The sequence below is a fragment of the Pristis pectinata genome, chromosome 8 (assembly GCF_009764475.1).
Source record: "Pristis pectinata isolate sPriPec2 chromosome 8, sPriPec2.1.pri, whole genome shotgun sequence".
Classification (NCBI taxonomy): Eukaryota; Metazoa; Chordata; class Chondrichthyes; order Rhinopristiformes; family Pristidae; genus Pristis; species Pristis pectinata.
Genome location: NC_067412.1, coordinates 28661950 through 28682511, shown reverse-complemented (window position 1 = coordinate 28682511; position 20562 = coordinate 28661950). Strand labels below are relative to the sequence as shown.

The following is a 20562-nucleotide window of genomic DNA, read 5'->3' as shown; positions in this document are numbered from 1 at the left end:
TTCCCTGGTACGTTTTGGAGAAGAGGTTCCAACATTTAAAGAGTTATAGCAGTAGGCAATGCACAGAGTTCCCACTGGACAGAGACCTCTCTTCTGGAGCGTGACACAAAAATCAAAGGACGTCAACATTGAGATCACACTGTGTCCAAAACACCACAGGAAACCGGAATGAATGCACCCCAGCTCCAGGAATCATGAGGTAGCAACCATGAGACAAGGATCACAAAAAGGAGACAACTCAGCGAGAGAACAAAATTTCAACACCACCACCTACATCGCCACAGCAGAGCTCAATTCCCAAGGTAGATCAGGACCCAGGTCTCATCCTTAGGGCAAGTGGCAGTAACTTATGCAAATCGTGGGAATGCTGGAACAGAGTAAATTACTGTTGTGATGTCACTTTAGACCTTATGTTTACAATACAATAGGTTTAACAACTGCACCCATTAACACATACAGATTATAAGCACTATGCGATTTGTTGCAGTTTTGGGATATCTTCTCAAAATCAAAGCAGACCTGGTGTTTTTGCAGGAGGGTAGTTTACTGCACCTCAGCAGTTATTAGCAGTTGTCATAGTGGTGTCCACATGGGCACCCAAGAGAAATGTGCTAACTCTAGAAAAATAAGACCCTGCACCTGCTGCAGTCAATGGGGATAAATGTTAAAGACAGCTCCAAAAGGTTAAGAGCTAGCAAGCAATACTCTTTTCCTTGGAGTCCTCCAAGATCATCTTCTAAGCATTCACTCCAAGCAGCAAGATGAGAAAATGCTCATACTTTTTCTTCGAAAATGTTCAGAAAGCAAATAATAGTAGTTTAACTTGAAGTAAAGTCAATTGTCAATGGCATAATGCTGAAAAAGTACAATTCATGACTTGATTTCTGATTGCAGGTTTTTGATTACCAAGTTGCAGTTTATGAGATCTAGCTGTGCACAAGTTCTACAGTGAGTTTCCTGCACTGCAATAGTGACCACATTCCAGATGTACTTCTCCAGCACATCCCAAATGGACATGAAAGGCTATAGTTATATCCACAATCATAATGAAGAGCATGGGTAATTCTAACTAAATCAACGGGACCAGGCAGCTCTGGCCCACCTACCCAGAAATTGACCAAAATTTATCCTAGCATGCACAAGGGAACCAGGGGTTCTGTAAATGTGCAAGTTGTGAGGATGGATTGAGAAGGAGAGGGAGAGGGAGAGGGGAAGTCACGTATTTGCCAAGATTAGCCTTGTCATTTCTTCTGACTCCACAAAACTGTAAAATTCACAAGGTAGCAAGAACTAAGTCTCCAAAAAGTCTGATTTAATGCCCAAAGCATTTTGAAATGCTAAACAATCAAATACCATTAGAACAGCACTTCAACCATCCAAACGCACAAAGAGCGACAGCAATCTAAAGCCTGGTTTGATGTGGCATTTCATGTTCAATAATGTGGTGGTTACAACAAAGGAAAAAGGCAATGTTGAATTTTGTAATTTGTCTTGAAATTTGTATTTTCCTACAGGAAATGCAATGCTATTATAAAGATGTAATTTCATTGTAACTGTCTTCCCATTTGAAATAAAACCCCATTGTAAGAGTAACCCCATGATAACCACTGAAATTGTTTTACCATCTGGAATATAATTCAAAATTATGATCACAACATATAAACACTATATCAAAGTGCTGACTCAGATAGCAGACAGAGTGAGGTAGTCCAAACTGAAATCCCATTTTCTCAGTCTGGCGAAAAGGGGGAGGAGTGTGAAACTTTGTGTTATATCAAAGAGATGGCTGAAACTACAGCTGATAATGGCTATCAGGGCTTTTATCTTAAAAGTAAAACCTGTCAACCACAAGGTCACTGCAACAAGGAAGAGTGATGTAATATGTCACCAGCAAATCTCAGCAGGTGGACCATTGAGGTAGAGGCTCCAGACCAGGATGGGTGACCTGGTCAGTCATCCAAGGTCACGCCTCAAATATCAGCAAATTGACCCCCACAAGATGGACATGAGTGCATGGGGCTCAGCTCGTAACGCAGAGACATCAAGAGAGGACTGTGGTGTCAGCTAACACATTACAGTAAGTATAATCTCTCAAGCTCAAGTAAAGACATCACCACAGAAAACGGAAGTTCTGTCTTTTATCCTCTTCTAAGTTCTGCTTCAGGACTTGTGCATAACTGGCATATTTTTCAGGCATACTCTAAAGCATACTTGGAAATAAAAGCAACTTAATGTTATCTTGACTGTTTATTCAAACATAGCCGAATCAGGATTATCATCACTGACATACGTCGTGAAATTTGTTGTTTTCTGACAGTGCAAGACATAAAGATTACCATAAATTACCAAAATATAAATAAATAAAATAGTGCAAAAGAGAAATAACAAGGAAGGGTTCATGGACTGTCCAGAAATCTGATGGCGGAGGGGAAGAAACCGTTCCTGAACTGTTGAGTGTGGGTCTTCAGGCTGCTGTATCTCCTCCCTGATGATAGTAACGAGAAGAGGGTGTGACCTGGGTGGCGAGGGTCCTTAATGATGGATGCTGCCTTCTTGACGCACCACTTCTTGAAGATGTCCTCGATGGGGGGGGGGGCGGGGAAGGGTTGTGCCCTTGATGGAATTGGCTGAGCCTACAACAACCCTCTGCAGCCTCTTTTGATCCTGCAGATTGGAGCCTCCATACCAGGCAGTGATGCAACCAGTCAGAATGCTCTCCACCGCACATCTACAGAAATTTGCAAGAGTCTTTGGTGACTACTATATCTCCTCAGACTCCTAATGAAACAGAGCTGCTGACGTGTCTTCTTCATGATTGCGTCAATGTGTTGGGCCCAGGATAGATCCTCTGAAATGTTGACTACAGGAACTTGATGCTGCTCTCCTTTTCCACCACTGACCTCTCAATGAGGTCTGGTGTGTGTTCTCTTGACTTCCCCTTCCTGAATTCCACAATCAATTCCTTAGTCTTGCTGACGTTGAGTGCGAGGTTGTTGTTGTAACACCACTCAACCAGCTGATCTATCTCACTCCTGTATGCCTCCTCGTCACCATCTGAGATTCTGCCAACAATAGTGGTGTCATCGGTGAATTGAGAGATGGTGTTTGAGTTGTGCCGAGCCACACAGTCATGAGTGTAGAGAGAGTAGAGCAGTGGGCTAAGCACACATTCTTGAGGTGTGCCTGTGTGGATTGTCAGCAAGGAGGAGATGTTACTACTGATCCGCACTGACTGTGGTCTCCCAATAAGGAAGCTGAGAATCCACTTGCAGAGGGAGGTACAGAGGCCCAGGTTTTGAGCTTGTTGATTAGTACTAAGGGATGATGTTGAACGCCAAACTGTAATCTTATCTAATTGATAAACAGCAGCCTGACATATGTTTTGCTGTTGTCTGGGTGCTCCAAAGCCAAGTGGAGAGCCAATGAGATTTCATCCGCTGTTGACCTGTTGTGGCAGTAGGCAAACTGCAGCGGGTCCAGGTCCTTGCTCAGGCAGGAGTTAATTCTAGCCATGACCAACCTCTCAAAGCCCTTCATCACAATAGATGTGAGTGCTACCGGGCAATAGTCATTGAGGCAGCTCATCCTGCTCTTCTTGGGCACTGCTATGATTGATGCCCTTTTGAAGCAGGTGGGAACCTCTGACTGCAGCAGTGAGAGGTTGAAGATGTCCTTGAACACTATAGCCAGTTGGTCGGCACAGCAATGTGATAGGGACCAGATAACCCAGTTTAGTAATGTTGATTAAGGGATGAATATTGACTATTGGAATTGAGAATTGGAACCTTTAATGCACATTAGCAGGGCAAACACCACTTTGATTTTATGCCATATCTGAAAGACAGCACCTTTAACAACAGAGCACTCACTCATTATTGCACAGGAGTGTCAGGTGAGAATTTGCACTCAGGCACAGTGCTTGAACCCACATTTTTCTGCCCTAGACACGAGAGTTTAAGGTGCAAATTGTGACTTGTCTCTGACACTGCATCCTCCTCAATGGGATGTAAAGATCAGCAAGTGAGAACCTGGTTCATACTATCTGAGCAATATAGCCTGCAAGCTGCCAGACTGCATCCTTGGCTTAGAATACTGTTTAGCAAATGAACTGAGATCTTGAAGTAGATTTCTCATTCTTTTTGTTTAAAATAATGTCTATTTTTATGCAAACAGCATCCAAGTGAAGATTCCCAGTCAAGCTGAGTTGGTAATTTGCCTGGCAATGGAAGCTAAAATCAGCTTTTTGACTAGAAATACCCAATAAACGAATAAGTATACTCACATCGCCTGATAAGATTCACAAGTTATGTTGACGGGTATGTCTTCAAGTTCAGGAGTTGTAATAGCAGGTAGCAGCGGTGGTAGTTGTGTCTGAAACCAGTTGGAGAAGTTAGTTGGGGTAAACACTGGAAACAAGGGTTTCAGGTTGGTAAAGATACTGCCGAGTAATGTGTCCCTTATCGTCTCTTTTTGAATGACAGTCGTACTGACCTGAAACACAAAAGGAAAATACATGAAAAGTAACTTCTGCTTCCATTTACTCTCAGTTTCTCTCAGATTTACAACTTTGTTCAACAGAATCTGTTCAATAGACTACTATGAGAAATAGTTATAGAGTCAGAGAGTAATACAGCAGTTACAGACCTTTCAGCCATCAAGTCGATACTGACCACATTGTCCACCTACTTGGTCCTAATTTCCTGCGTTTGGCCCATATCCCTCCAGGCCCCTCCCCTGCATGTACCTATTCAAGTGCTTCTCAAATTATACTATTGTACCTGCCTCAACCACTTCCTCTGGCAGCTTGTTCCACATACTCACCACCCTCTGCATGAAAAAGTTGTCCCTCAGGTCCCGTTTAAATCTTTCCCTCTTACCCTAAATCTATGACCCCTAGCTTTGGACTCCCCTACCCTGGAGAAAAGATAATACCCTCCACCTTATCTATGCCTCTCATCATTTTAAACATTTCTACAAGTTTGCCCCTCATTCACCTACGTTCCAAGGAATAAAGACCTAGATTGGCCAACCTCTCCTTATAACTCAGACCCCTCCAGTCCTGACAACATCCAGACATATCTTTTCTGCACTCTTTCCAGTTTAACCACATCTTTCCTATAACAGGGCATCCAAAACTGTACACAGTACTCCAAGTACAGCCTCACCAACAACTTATATAACTGCAACATAATGCCCTAACTCCTATATTCAATGCCCTGACTGATGGGAAGGCCAGCGTGCTAAACGCCTTTTTCACCACCCTGTCCACTTGTGATGCCGCTTTCAATGGACTATGCGCTTGAACTCCTAGGTCCCTCTGTTCCATTACACTCCCCAGTGCCCTACCATTCATAGTACAAGCCCTACACTGATTTGACTTTCCAAAATGCATCATCTCATACTTATCTGTACTGAAATCCATTTGCCACTCCTTGGCCCACATCTCTCAATTATCAAGATCACCCTGTAATCTACCTTCTTCACTGTCAACAGCCCCTCCTAATTTTGTGTCATCTGCAAACTTGCTGATCAAGCCTTGTGCATTCACTGCCAAATCATTTATATAAATAACGAATAACAAGGGTCTCAACACCGACCCCTGCGGCACACCACTAGTCACCAGCCTCCATTCCGAAAAACAACCTTCAACCACCACCCTCTGCTTCCTACCTCCGAGCCAATTTTGAATCCACCTAACTAGCTCTCCCTATATTGCATGGGACCTAACCTTCCAGACCAGCCTGCCATGTGGGACCTTGTCAAAGGCCTTGCTAAAGTCCAAATAGACAACATCCCCTGCCCTACCCTCATCTATCCTTTTGGTTACCTCTAATATTACTCTAAGTTACTCTAAAAGATTCATCAAACACGACTCCCCACACACAACGCCATGCTCACTCTTCCGAATCTGGTCATCCAAATGCTGGTATTTCCTGTCCCTCAGAATTCCCTCCACTAACTTCCCCACCACTGATATCAGGTTGACCGGTCTGTAGTTCCCTGGCTTGTCCTTACTACCCTTCTTAAACAACGTAACAACATTAGCCACCTTCCAGTCTTCGGGAACCATACTTATTCTGCCAAATTATTATTGCCGAATAATCAAACTAGTATTTCTGGAAATAAGTGGCTGACATTTTTAAGCTCTGACATTCTTTAGACACAAATCTTACTGTGTACGCAAAAGAAACTAGAATAGTGGAAATGATATTCATGACTACTTCCCCAGCAGAAAATGCTAAAATGGGCCTCAATCATTTTTTCCTCAAGAGAGACTGAAATTGCATTTAAGCATTTTTTTTTACATTGATTACTTTGATCCCTTATCTTTATACAAGGTTGGACCAAGTGGTAATGCAAGCTTAGTTCTGAGTGCAAAATGAAATCGCAGACCTACTAGATAACTGTTATAAGTGAATCAGTGAAGGTGCATTGGCACAAAGTTTCTCTGCCTGATGGCCTTCTCCATCTGAGTTTGTAGATTTGTCTGTAAATTCCTATCCCCTACCCAAGTACTGTGTAGAAGTAGCAAAGCAATGGAGACAGCCCACTGTGCCAACTTTCTTCTGGCACCCTTGTACTGCGATGCTCAGGAGAATGAAACAGTCATGCACTGGAAGTTACCAGCTACGACTGGTAGAAAAAATTACATAGTAGGCCTGCTATTTTGTTTTGCACAGAACTAAGCTTGCATTACCACTTGGTCCAACCTTATATAAAGATAAGAGCTCAAAGTAATCAATGTAAAAAAAATGCTTAAATGGGTCTCTGTCTCTTTTGAGGAAAAAAAGACCAAGGCCCACTTTAGCATTTTTTGTGGGGGAAGTAGTCATGACTATCATTTCCACTATTCTAGTTCTTTTTTTTTGAGTATACCGTAGGATTTATGTCTAAAAAATGTCAGTGCTTAAAAATGTCAGCCACTTATTTCCAGAAATATTAGTTTGACTATTTGGCAATAATAATTTGGCAAAATAAATATAGTTGAAACAAAAACCATAGTCTATTTATGCATCTTGTATCGCAATCATGGAATTGTGCCTATTTCAGGAAAGTACGTTCTTGTAATGTATCAGTCAAGTCCCAGCTGCTGTGAGTTAAGCAAGGACTGTGCATGCTCTGCCCATTGGTAAGAGTCATTAAGCAGTCCAACCAGAAGTGGCTTAAGGGCTGGCTTGGAGAGCAGTCAGCAGAAATTCTGGCCAGTGTTTTGCCCAGGAGCAGTAGGACTAAATATGCAACTTGCTGGCAGTAAACCTGTGTTTCAAAATGGCTGAGGCCTCAGAGCAATAGCGCTGCTGGACAGCATAATCAATTTATTTGTTGCTAGCCCAGACTGCCCAAATTACCTCTGAATACTCCAATTATGTGCAGCAAACTTTTTGGTGATCCAGTTATCAGAGATGAATTTTAGAAAACAACCCTTGCGACATTGAAAACTTAACAGAAGTATTTCTCAGTTGCATCCACCCCTCAGACTATCCAGAGAAGTTCTGAACTTACTGCACTGGAACTTGTGTTCGTAAGATTGACAGATTGGATGAGATCGCTGATGAATCCCCAATTTTTCAGAAGCCAGTCTCTGGACTCACTGGTATTGGTGATGCAGTCCACACCTACAGTTAAATGGAACACATTAGCTGCACGAGTTATGAACTTTTATCTGGCTCATTCAGAAGATTTTACGTTCAGTAAAATGTACCTCCTAAAATGGTCCAAACCTTTGATGAACACATGTTAAGTTTCCAGTTATTTTGCCACTTCATTTGTTAAAAGACATCCAGTTGTAAATAAAATTTAAATTGAGGATATTTTTTTCTTCAACAAATATGTGAAAAGGTTTGGCCACAAATACTGCACTTAAGCTGCTTTGGATTGTGATATTTACCCCTTGTTAATTTCCAACCAATTCAAGATACTAATTCTATTTCATTACAAAACTGCCATATATTCATGTACAATATTCACTGGGATACCTAATAAAAAATGCAGCAAGTGGCTGATTGTTATAATTTTGGCAGCTTTGTTATGTATTGTAATCAACTGAGGGTTGTACCAAGCTATAAATTCCAGGAATATATAGAACATGGCAGTTGCCTGGACATATCTTTTTCCCTTTTTAAATAAATGTCATCATAAACTGCGTCTTTTTCTATTGTATTACTGTATATGTCTAACAGTGCTTACATTACCTCTCTTTGATTCTTTTAAAATGCACAGATTATATTGGACATGGGGTTTTATTCTCTTTGAATTCCTATTTAATCTATTAATATGCTCATTTATTTGTTCCACATTGTAACAGCTCTGGTTGGTGAGTATTTTAATACATCAAAAAAAGGTTACATCTAAGCATTTTTTTTAAAAATACAAGAACAATTTGTATTTCTTTATTCAATGGCCTAAAAATTGAATCTTGTAGCACTGCAGGAATAGAAATGCAACATCCTTTATGGATTGCTGCTGAAGAAATAAACTTTAAATTTATTTCTTACCTGTGACATTAATGTAACCAAAGATCCATCTCTCCAGAACTTCCTTTGTGGTGAGTGTCATCTCAGCCAGACCTGCATTGAGTCCTTGCACACTGATTGTCAAATGAATTTGAAGCATTAATATAAACAGGTAAGAGTTGCATGGAAAAATCAATGAAATAACATTAATGAGTATTAAAGCTACTATATTTCCATAATATCCTTTCTAATTTATAAGTACAGTCACTACCACATTTTATTTTCTCTGATGTCCCAACCAGCTGAAAGAACTTTACTTCGTAGAACAACTAATTTATTAGTCCAAAAGCACAATTATTACTCCATTAGTTTCCTTTTTAATTACTTAATGCAGAATGAAATTATAAATGGTGTACATGGAGCAGAGGATCTAATGGCAATGGCTAACAATTCAATTGCCAGATGGTACAGAGTAAAGATGACTGGCAAAAGAACAAGAGACAACACAATGTGTTTGGGATTTAGAATGTGTTACCTGCTATGGTGGTGGATATAAATTATACAGTAGCTTTTTGCATAAATACTTGAGGAATCAATGTGGAACCAAAGGGATTGCTGTTCAGAATAGCTAATGCAAACTCAAAGAACCAGAAGGCCTCGGTTGTACTATTCTAAGATTCAATGAAATACATTGAAAATACATAAAGGGGCCATTATCCAAAGGAGTTCCTGACTAACATTTTATCTGCTTATTTACAAACAAAAAACAATGGCAAACTTCCTTATGACCATAAATAACTGTTCTTTGTTCTCCTCCCTCCTGATAACAACAAACAGAAAAGATTTAGCCAGGGTTTTTCAAAAATACAGTTTCCCTTTGGAAAAGTTTAATGATAACTATAGAAGAAAGTGTCTTACATTGCTTTGAAGTTTTCACACACTATGTCTGAATACTGAAGTGTCTCCAGAATTGGTTGGGAGATGCCAGCAATAAATGGCCTAAAGAGCTGTGAAAAGGCATCCAGAAAACTGGTGTTGTTTGTCTTCAGGTCAATTTTAAATCTCTCCCAAAGAGCTTGAAAGATTGTTTCTTTAGCCATCAGTGGAATTGTCAATGTGTCATTAATCTGCAATAAATCAGAAAATTGTATGAGCACCCTCAAAGGCTGAAGCACCATTTTCTTGCAAAGTTCACAGCCCCATTTCAAAGAGAACTGCACACACCTACAGGGTTTATAGACATCCAGTACTTATATAAATATAATAGTTCATCACATTGAGATGGCATTCTGAAAATATGTTTGTATTCAAATTCTTCAAGCTCACAAGGTTCTCATTTCTTGTGGCCCTGACAACCACAGTGCCCTATCTATCTTTGGTTAATACACATACAGTAACCATGAATATCAGTGCAAACTGGGAAACTTGCAACTGCTCACTCCTGGACATCAGTTTGGTACATGGAAATGGAGCCAGTGGCTGATCACCAGATAGGTAGCAGAAAAGCTCAAAGCAGAAGTGAACTTGGGGAAGAACAACAGTGGAAATAATATGGTTTTAAAGGTGTATAATGGTCCTTCTGAAAGTTATTCATTGTTAATACACTGAGAACAATGAGGAAATGCACTATGTGATGAGCAAAAGAGCATTTCCCCTAATTTACTATCAGAGAAGGAGCAACTGTCCAGGTCAGTCTGTGTGGTAACATTAGAGATGCATTGAAATTCACTGTGTATGGTATTCAGAGCAGTTCTATTCTCTGCACTGTCCATAACTCCCCAGCAAATGAGCCACACTGTGGATGGACCTAGACAACACGTAGACATATCCTGATAAGACACAAGTAACATCTGCACCACAAAAGTGTCAGGTAATGATCATCCCCAATCCATCTTTAATATTTGCTTAAGATTATCACCATCAACATTTGGGGATTACCACTAACCAGAATACCACATTATTCTGAAACCACAGCAACTGATTCACTTCCTGACACTACAAAACTGTTCCCACAACTACATAACACAAGTAGCATCAATTGAGCATGAACACTATCTGATAAAATACTCTCCACTTGTCTGGGCGAGCACAGCTCCAAAAGCACTCAAGAGAGTCATCACCACCCTGGACAAAGCTCCACATCCACCACTCAAAGCATTCATTCCATTCACATTTTCATGTGCTGCAATTACTTGTTTAGGCTATTATGACAGCACCGCCTAAACCCACAACCCGTACCACCAAGAAGGACAATGGCAGGCAGAAGAATGGGAACAACCACCAATTGAAGATTCCCTCCATGTCACACCATCCTGAAATATATCCTTTTATTATTAGGTCCAAATCTTGGAACTCCCTATCCAAGAGCACTGTTCAAGTACTCTCATGAGACTGACTGCAGTAGTTCAAGAAGATGGCTCACTCATAGGCAATTAGGATTGGGCATCAAAAACTGGCTTAGCTAGTGATGCCCACATTCAAAAATAAAATGAATAAATAAAAAGAATCCTTGGAATATGCCCATTGAACGGAATCACCATGGGGCTCTGTTGTTTAAAAATAATTTTTATAGCAAGGCAGGAAGATGACAAGCCAATTTTACCCATGGTGAGCATCAATCAAGTGTGGAACACTATCTGATTCTGTAATGAAACAAAGTGAGGCCTCTGTGGAATCTGAGACCACATTAATCTCAGATCAGGACAGCCCCAGAGTAAGGTTGCCCGAATAATCTGAATTGAAGATAGTCATCTAGGCATGGATGTGAGCATGCATGGTGACTTTCTGCGGGATCTAGAATGCCTCCTTCCCAATTCCATGTAGTTGCTCGCATGGCCAGCAAAGGTAACTGCCTCAGCGATGAAATATTGTGGGATTTCAGTGACCCAAGGCATCAGATCTACCATTGTGGCATTGCACTTTTGAACATGCAATATATTACATGATCAACTGATGAACCCATCCACAAAGGGTCTGAAGAGAAATGGGCAACCCTAATCTGGAATTAAGCTGAATTTACATTGCAACTGTAACCATTCCATCTACTTCATACAAGGCTAATGGCAGGACTCTTAGCAGTGTGGAGGAATAGAGGGATCTTGAGGTCCACGTCCATAGATCCCTCAAGGTTGCCGCGCAGGTCGATAGGGTTATTAAGAAGGCGAATGGTGCGTTGGCCTTTATTAGTCGGGGTATTAAGTTCAAGAGCTGCGAGGTACTGTTGCAGCTCTATAGAACTCTGGTTAGACCACACTTGGAGTACTGTGTTCAGTTCTGGTTGCCTCATTATAGGAAGGATGTGGAAGCTTTAGAGAGGGTGCAGAGGAGATTTACCAGGTTGCTGCCTGGATTGGAGTCTTATGAGGATAGGTTGAGTGAGTTAGGGCTTTTCCCTTTGGAGAGGAGGAGGATGAGAGGTAACTTGATAGAGGTGTACAAGATGATAAGAGGCATAGATCAAGTGGACAGTCAGAGACTTTTTCCCAGGGTGAAAATGGCTAACATGAGAGGGCATAGTTTTTAGATGATTGGAGGAAGGTTTAAAGGGGGATGTCAGGAGGTAAGTTGTTATTAAAACACAGAGAGTGGTGGGTGTGTAGAATGCACTGCCAGCAGAGGTTGTGGGGGCAGATATATTAGGGACATTTAAGAGACTCTTAGATGGCCACATGAATGATAGAGAAATGGAGGGCTATGTGGGAGGGAATGATTAGATATTAGAGCAGGATAAAAAGTTGGCACAACATTGTGGGCCGAAGGGCCTGTACTGTGCTGTAATGTTCTATGTTCTATATCATTGTTGCCATTATTATGTGAATTCTCATACACTTAAATGGGAACATTGCTCAAGATCCTGTTTACCATTTAAGTTTCTAAGACTGGAGAGTCGGTCTAAAATTCCAGAAATAGGGTCAGATGCACAGCCCATGAAGTATGGCGTCAATACTTCTGTTGCAAGTTTTTCTTTGCAATGGATATTGGTTCAGCTTGTGGCAGACTACAATACTATTCCAGTTCTTGTGTGTTTACTTTTCACCATCTAGTGATGAATCTTAGCAACTGCAATTCTTCCAGTGGTAACTGGACCCAAATGTACTGGACAATCTTTATGCAGAAATCGGGCAGTTAAGCTTTCAGCTTGTTGAGGGGAGAGCACATGTTTATGAAAGAATATCAGTGAGCTATCCATCAAACTGTTAAAGGCAGAAAAAGAGGGGACCTCAAATTAGAACTTCTTAAATAGTATCTGTTTTTGCATATGTTAACATCTGTTTGATGCCTACTTCACAAATGACAGAAAAGCCTAGAGACCCAATTTATCCAAATCTTCCAATAACTTTAAACACTTCTATTATCTCTCATCACAGGCATTTTTATATCCTGAGAGAGAGACCCAGAAGAGTCAATCTTTCCTCATTTGTCATTCCTGTAAATTCAAAGATAAACCACAGCCTTTCTTTCCACTTTCTCAATAACTGAGCATCTTTGTTAAAATTCTAAGTCAAAAATTGCACAGTACTTTGGACATGATCTTGCCAGGGCTAAACAGAGTTGCAAGCTGACTGTAGATTTATATGTTGGATCCTTGTTGAGCTTCTCAACATTCTGCCTTCTAAAATCCTGTGAACATTGTGCTATAGTGACCTGTCCATTAAAGTCGCAGGTTCTCCCTCCAGTCCTGAATCTTCAGGTTCATTGCTGTTAAGCATCTAATACCTTCAGTCTACCATCTTATAACTTGACATTTGCCTATATTAACTTGCACCTGCAATTCCTCTGCCCACCAATCAAGCCTGTCAAGACTCTATTGAATTTGTGAACACTGATATTCATAGTTTGACCACATTTGCTTCCCCCCCCCACACAAGTCCAATAAACTATGAAAAAAATCTTCATGAGGCCATACAATGGATTGAGCCTGTTCCTTCTGAACACAAGGTCATAAGGTGTTTTACCTTCATCTGTTCAGATTTTAAATATGCTCCCTAAAGTGCCCCTGAGGGAAATGGGTAATTCTGCTAATGACACCTACTGGTGTGTCAGTATCCAGAATTGGATTCCCCAGCCCACGGTCAATTCAGGGCCACTGTTGTTCACTCCTTCCTCATGTGCCACATGCAGATAAGTCACCGTCCAGAACCTAATGAATATTCCCTGTGCCCAGTCCAATTTCTACCATTTCTTAGTATCAACATACTGTAAGACCCAGGAACTGGTGGTAGCAGTTCATAAACACTGCTGTTATCTCATTGTCTCTTTCCAATTCGGCTCAACCAATCTTCCTTTGTGAGCCCTTATTTGGGCAAGGCCCTCCTAACCATTTGATTTCTTATCTTTGGGGCTCTTCAGCTGCTTCAAACATACATCTGCCTCTTGCAGTAAAGCAGCTGCTTTTTTTTTATTATTTTTGTTGCTAGATGGCTGTTGACTCATGGAAATTGGGTTGGGCCAGATTCAGAGGGACAGGCAGAGGTATGACCACAACAGGAATTGTACTTAAAGGACGAGAACCAATCCAAAATAGTGTTATTTATTCTTCATCACATAATTACTCTGCTCCTTCATATAGGTTAAAATTTTGGGTATCAATGAACTCACAGAGCAATAGTATATACTTGCAATTCAAAAATTTTGGGAAGGCCAAATGCGAAAAAACAGGAGCAGAAGTAGGCCACCTGCACCTTAAGCCCCACTACCCAACATGATCATGGTCAACCTATATTGGCTTCAACTCTTCTTCTATGTCAGCTCTCCATACCCCTAAAGACCTGATCCATCGAAATTTTATCTTCACCTTGTTATGGATAAGGTTACTATTTGGTGAATGTCCCTTTAAGGCATAGTACAGTGGTGTGTGTGTGTGTGTGTGTGTGTGTGTGTGTGTGTGTGTGTGTGTGTGTGTGTGTGTGTGTGTGGTTATTACGACAACAACGGGATAACGACGTGATGACATTTTGGTTCAGTCAGAAGGAGAGAGAGAAGAAAGAGAGACACTGCCTGCTGGTCTCTGTATCGATGGATGAAAAACAATAACTGTGTCTTTCACTACAATCCACACGGATTTTTGGAATAATCCAGTGGAGTCCACTTTGTCGTTAACCTGTAGTGGGAAACAGGTATTGGTGTGGACAACCACGTCTCGAATGCCTTTTGGGGTGGCAGATACTTCGGAACAAAGCAGTGGAGATCATCAGTGACTGAGGTGTTGTATGGGTTCCATCATGGAACACTTGGATTTCGTAATGTCTCTATTCTCTCTCTACATCTTCTCTTCAGTCAACGATGGTTTTGCAAAAGCCTTTGCTCACGTTTCACCTTATGGCTTGCTGAACTGAACTTTGAGAACTATTCCTGGACTGGGAGTTTGGGAATTTGCCACACACACACTTTGGGTTTAGTTTTGGGGTTAATGTTTAATATCTAACATTTTTACTTCTAACATTTTCACTTTTATTTTTTCTTATTAGCATAAGTAGTTATTAATAAAATAGTTTCCAACACTTATACATGACTCGGTGTGTTTCTTTTGTTGCTGGTACGTTACAACCTTAAATACTTCTAATGATCTAGACTTCACAACCCTCTGGGGTAGAGACTTGCAGACATTCATCAACCCCTGCAAAAATGGACTTCTACACACCTCTGTTTTAAATGACTGGCTCCTTATCTTGTAACTATGTCCCTCCATCGAGACTCTCCCACGTGAATACATCTCAACACCTATCCTACCATGTCCCCTCAGGATCTTATATGTCTCAATAAGGTCATCCATCATTTCTCTAAACTCCAAACAACAAAGGCCCAAACTGTTCAGCCTCTCTTGATAGGACAACCCTCTCATCCCAGGAATTAGCTCAGTAAGTCTCCTTTGGACTGCCTCCAAAGCTACTATATCCTTTTTAGGTGAGAGGACCAAATCTGTACCTCGTACGCCAGGTGTGACCTCAACACCACCCAGTACAGAAAGATGTCAAAGATAACAAACCTGCAGCATTAATCTCATGCCAGGTTTGAACAGTAGGTGGAGAAATTCGTGAGAATGTACTCTGCCCTCCTCATTAAGAGTAATCCATTTCACCCTGCCTTTCCTCTAAAAAGCACAAATTGATTGGATTTTGGAAATCATTTGTTTCTATGTTAGTTTGAAAGGAACATCCCAAGCATTTATAGATTTAATCTTTTGGAAGAGGAATCCTTCCACTCTGTTTTCTCCTGAGTTGAGATTTCTGTTGAAACAAGTGGAGAACTGCAATTTTTATCCCCCTCAATTCCAGAATTCACGAGGCATGTTACCTTCCTGTTGAACCTGTTCAGCAAGTTTTTGAGCTTTGATAGACTGATCTTCTGCACGAATAGGGTGGTGACATTCAGATCAGAGATGCTCACAGGTCTCGTTACAGCAAAACATTTGAAGATCAAGGTCAAGTTCTCACTAGTCAACTGTGCCAACACATCACACTAAAAGGAAACAGACAAATGATAGAGTTCACAACTGTTTTTGTACAATAAAAATAACAAAACAGATTCTGGAAACGTAAAAATTGAGAATAGCCAGCTCAGTGAACTTGACCCTGAATCCCTTTATGAAACAGGTGGCGAGACCCAGGTGTTTCTAGTATTGACCCTCAGACCTCATTTCTATTGATCTGGTAATTCCCTGCTGTGTGAGGAAAGTAGGAGGATAAAACCAGAAACTAGGGATACAGGGTAGGGATATAGTGCTGCTGGCTATGTGATGGGGAGTTGGGGGGATTTTGTCAGCGCTAGGGGAGAGGCGTGAATGCTGTCATTGGAGAAGTGACAACAACTGGTAGGGTCAGGATGGAATCCTTAACACTTAATGGAGTCTGCATTTTTGAATGCTCCCTTCCCAAAATGGAAGTGAAGGCCTGCATTTGTTCCTTTAAGCCCAATTTAGGCCTATTTTTTCCAACAAGTGCTGATGATAATAGATACCTCAGCAGTGGGACCGAAATATGTGTCAGACTCTTATTTGCTTGTACAAGGGCTTAAAACCTGTTACGACCTTAAATATTCCATGTCAATGTTATCCCTTTACCGCTATCTCAAGCAGACCATTCAGGGCCCACAATGAGCACATGCTGTTTGTCAGTAAAAATGGAGGTTTAGGAAGTCACTCAGCTCATTTAGTTTGACAAAGGGAAAACCACAAGGGAAAGCAATAAGTTTATCAAATAGTGTTTGAAAAGCTGAAATGTGGAATTTACATTTGGAGCAATGATGTTCTCTTTTAACTCTACATTTATAAGATGGATGCCATAATTTTGGTGCTTTAACACCAATATATGATTATCCCATTAACAATTTGTCTTCCAGTTGTGATCTGACCAAGAGTCTACATTTGAATTATTAATTTGCTTTTTCATCTTACAGAATATTATAGATCTGCTCCATAATTCCAATATTTTTGTATTTATTTCAAATTTATGGCTTTTGCCGATTTCCTTGACTTTTACTTTTCATATAATGGTTTATTATGTGGCATAATCAGTTCCAATTGTGCGCCTAATAACAGTTAAAGATAATGTGTTTCAAAAGTCAATTATCATTCTAATGACAGCATGTGACATAATGTGCAGTATATTTTCCGGAGACAGACTGATGAAAGGCTTTTGGTGGCCTTCTAATGAAGAGGAAGTACAGCATTCAGAACTCTTCTCTTGGAAATAATCTACAAAGTACGTAACTCATAATAAATATCTGTTCAGATAATACTAAGAAACAGGGCTGGTAGATTGTAGTCACTGGATCATCTTAACTGGATTGAGGGCTTGTAGTTCCCTTATGTTAACTTAACTCATATCAAGTCCACTTCACCCTTCACTCCTCTGCTTGCTGACCTGCACTAGTCCACCAACTTAGCAAATGTTTAATTTTTATCCTTGTGCTTAATCAATTTCTTACCATTAAATCAAATTCAAAATGGTACCAAGGTTCATTAAATTCTAGCAATCCTTATCTTTAATTACTGTCAGTTTTGTTAAGCTAAACCAATAACAGAGATCACACATTTTCCTACCTTCCTTGTTTTTGTTTTTACCTGAGCACATGCATATTGCGAGACTGTATAATTACAGAAATCATTGATGCTCCCAGATTGTAGTTCTGATTCCAGTACAGTGCTGCAAGAGGATAATTGTTTTAGACGATAATCAAAGTATAAAGATCGGATATATGTTGTGTATGGTTGCCAGTTAGAAAACAATATATTGTTAAGAGTGTGAATTTTTTTTCAAAACTAGTGTTGGTTTACTTACCTGCAACCAGATATAGAGATTTGACTCTCCAAGGTAATGCTATTTGATTCTTTTCTCAAAGTTACAAGTATTTTAGACTAAGGTTCATGTGCTCTTTATAAAAGAAACTGCTGAATTGCAAGAATAATTGTATTTATATCCATTATATCTCCTTATAATCTCTCCACCCAACTACATTTCTCACAACCTTAAGAAAAACTCTTCCTTAAAAATGTACCTCATCAAGCAAGCCTCTGACCAGCTACATCTATTTAATTCTGGTTTTAATGCAATTTCTAATGGTTAAATGTCCGAGAGTGTTCTGTTAAATTAAACACCATACCAGTGTTTGTTTTTTTTTTGGGGGGGGGGGGGGGATTCCTTTTATTAACCAATCTCACGCATATGTTTTAAAGCTTATGTACTCTGAGTTAGACTCAACCGTTTAAAATGCAGTTCGCCTTCCAGTGTCTGGGTTTCACATATCTCAATACCTTCAGCAACCAGTTTTCCTCCCAAATATCACATTGGTTGGTGGATTAATTGGATGTTGTAAATTACTCTAGCGTGTAGAGTGGTAGGATCTCGGGGGAGTTGAATGGAATGTGAGGAGAATAGGTTGCAGGAGAAATGGGGTTGCTTTGTGAGCTGGCCTAGACTTGATGGGCTGAATAGCCTCTTCCTACATCATAAAGTAACGTGGCAGTGTGTTAATCCTTCTTGTTTGATCTTTACCTCTGGATACCCATTTAATGTTTAGATGTGTAATATCACCTATATATCATTTCGGTAGGTCAGTTCTTCCCTGATTTTTAATCGACTTTTCCATTATAAACTGCTGGGATTGAGCTTTGTTGCCACATATAATGCATCATCTGACCTCTGTCCTTGATCAAATGAAAGACAACATAAACTTGAGGAACAGCACCTCATCTTTCAACGAGGTAGATTATAGTGTTAAGGATTCATAATAATCCTGCTATTCCCATTTACACCTACTCTAGATCATCTTGTTTCTTTTCTTTTTCTCAACCATTCCCTTTTGCCTTGCATCATCATCCCTCTCCTCCCCTACCTTTCCTCTTTTACCTTCCAGATACATTAAACCTCTGTTTCCAATTTTGATGACATTGTTGATCTAAACCAATAACTTTATGGGCAGCATAGTGGCACAGCTAATAGAGCCATTGCCTCACAGCTCCAGATCCTAACCTCGAGCTGTCTTTGCGGAGATGGCGCGTTCTTCCTGTGACCGCATGGGTTTCTGATACAGGGTCTTGACACCTTTTGCCTCTATATAGGCTGCTTGACCAGCCGAGTTCTTCCAGGGTTCTGTTTTGTGTTCCAGATTCAAGCAACTACAGGTTCTTTTGTCTTCACCCACTAAATACTGTCAGTCTTCTTAACTTGTGCTGATTGGTTTCATCAGCAAAGCTTTTCATTCTTTACTTTTTTTTTAAATATTCATTGTTCAGGGTGCGGGCATCACTGGCAATGCCAGCATTTATTACTATCCATAATTGAGAAGGTGATGGTGAGCCACTTTTTGAACCACTGTAGTCCTTCTGGTGAAGGCACTCCCACAATGCTATTGGGTAGCGTGTTCCAGATCTCAGTGACAATGAAAGAACAGTGATATACTTCCAAGTCAAGATGATGTGTGACTTGGAGGGGAGTCTGCTGCTGGTATGTTTAAACAGCCCTCCTGTCCTTGGCCTTTTTAAAGATACAGGTTGGAGTGGTGCTGTCAGAGTGGAATAGGCAAGTGACTGCAGTGCATCAGCAGATGGTACATACTGCATCCGCAGTGTGCCAGTGGTGGAGGGAATGACTGTTTAGGGTGGTGGACAGGGTACCAATCAAGTGGGTTGCTTTGTCTTGGATGGCGTCTAGTTTCGTGAAAGCTGTTGGTGCTAAACCTATCTGGGCAAATGGAGAATATTCCACTGTGCTCCCAATTTGTGCTGTAGATGGTGGGAAGGGTTTGGGATGTTAGGAGGTGAGCCACTCATTGCAGGATACCCAGCCTCCAAACTGCCCTTGTAGCCACAGAAATTATGCAGCTGGCCCAGTTGAGTGTTTGGTCAATGGGGAACACCATCTGCCCCACCACTCCCAGGATGCTGACGGTGGGAGCCTTGGTGGGTGGTTATCTTTCCTTCTTGTTGAAGGTGTTCATTCCCTGGCACTTCTGGGAAATGAATACAATTTCCATCCAACAAATACCTGAATAGAGATTCACAATATATGTCCTCCAAGCAAATTTTTAAAACATGCAAGTAAACTTTAGCTGGCCCTCAACTTAGCTCCCAGCAGATTTCCCCACTTCTGTGTATACCACCTGTATAGAGAATAGGGAAATTCCCTTCACTGACATTCATTGAGAACCTGTACCATTTATAATCATTATCCAAATGCCAATAATAATGGCAGAGATAATACTAAAACAAAAATAGAAAGAACCCTGGAATAAAAGACCAGAGATCCTCCAGAAATGTCCCTTTATTTTAGGAGTTCACATCTGTTAAAATACACGTAAATGACCGAACCCCTGTCCTGTTGAGTTTTATTTATATGCTTAAAGCTATGAATGGATTGTTTTTCCTTGTTACTGCTGCAGTGCACTTTTGACACAGCTCTACAACAAAAAATAAACCTACCAATTGTGATGTAGACTATGAAAGTTAAAAGGCAATTCAATTCAAATACTATTATGCAGGTTATTGAAATGCCACACTTCCTTCTCTCATTCAGGCTGTGAAATCACAGTTACTTGGTGAATTTGCTTCAGTCCTATACCAATCTCCATAAATTTGCATTCATCAATGTCAAAATCTGGCTGCTGCTCCTTA

The 20562-nt window shown here is 40.6% G+C and overlaps 1 protein-coding gene across 1 annotated transcript in view; it reads right to left on the bottom strand.

Moving 5' to 3' along the window:
- The window catches only part of LOC127573574 (uncharacterized), a 245881-nt gene that overhangs the window by 211812 nt on the left and 13507 nt on the right, over positions 1-20562 (bottom strand). Inside the window, exons 6-11 of the mRNA XM_052021930.1 lie at positions 17515-17596; positions 15747-15911; positions 9372-9580; positions 8496-8587; positions 7504-7616; positions 4283-4491 (exon numbers count right to left, since the gene is read on the bottom strand). Of these exons, the coding sequence (XP_051877890.1) occupies positions 4283-4491; positions 7504-7616; positions 8496-8587; positions 9372-9580; positions 15747-15911; positions 17515-17596 (870 nt within the window). The remainder of the gene's footprint in view (positions 1-4282; positions 4492-7503; positions 7617-8495; positions 8588-9371; positions 9581-15746; positions 15912-17514; positions 17597-20562) is intronic.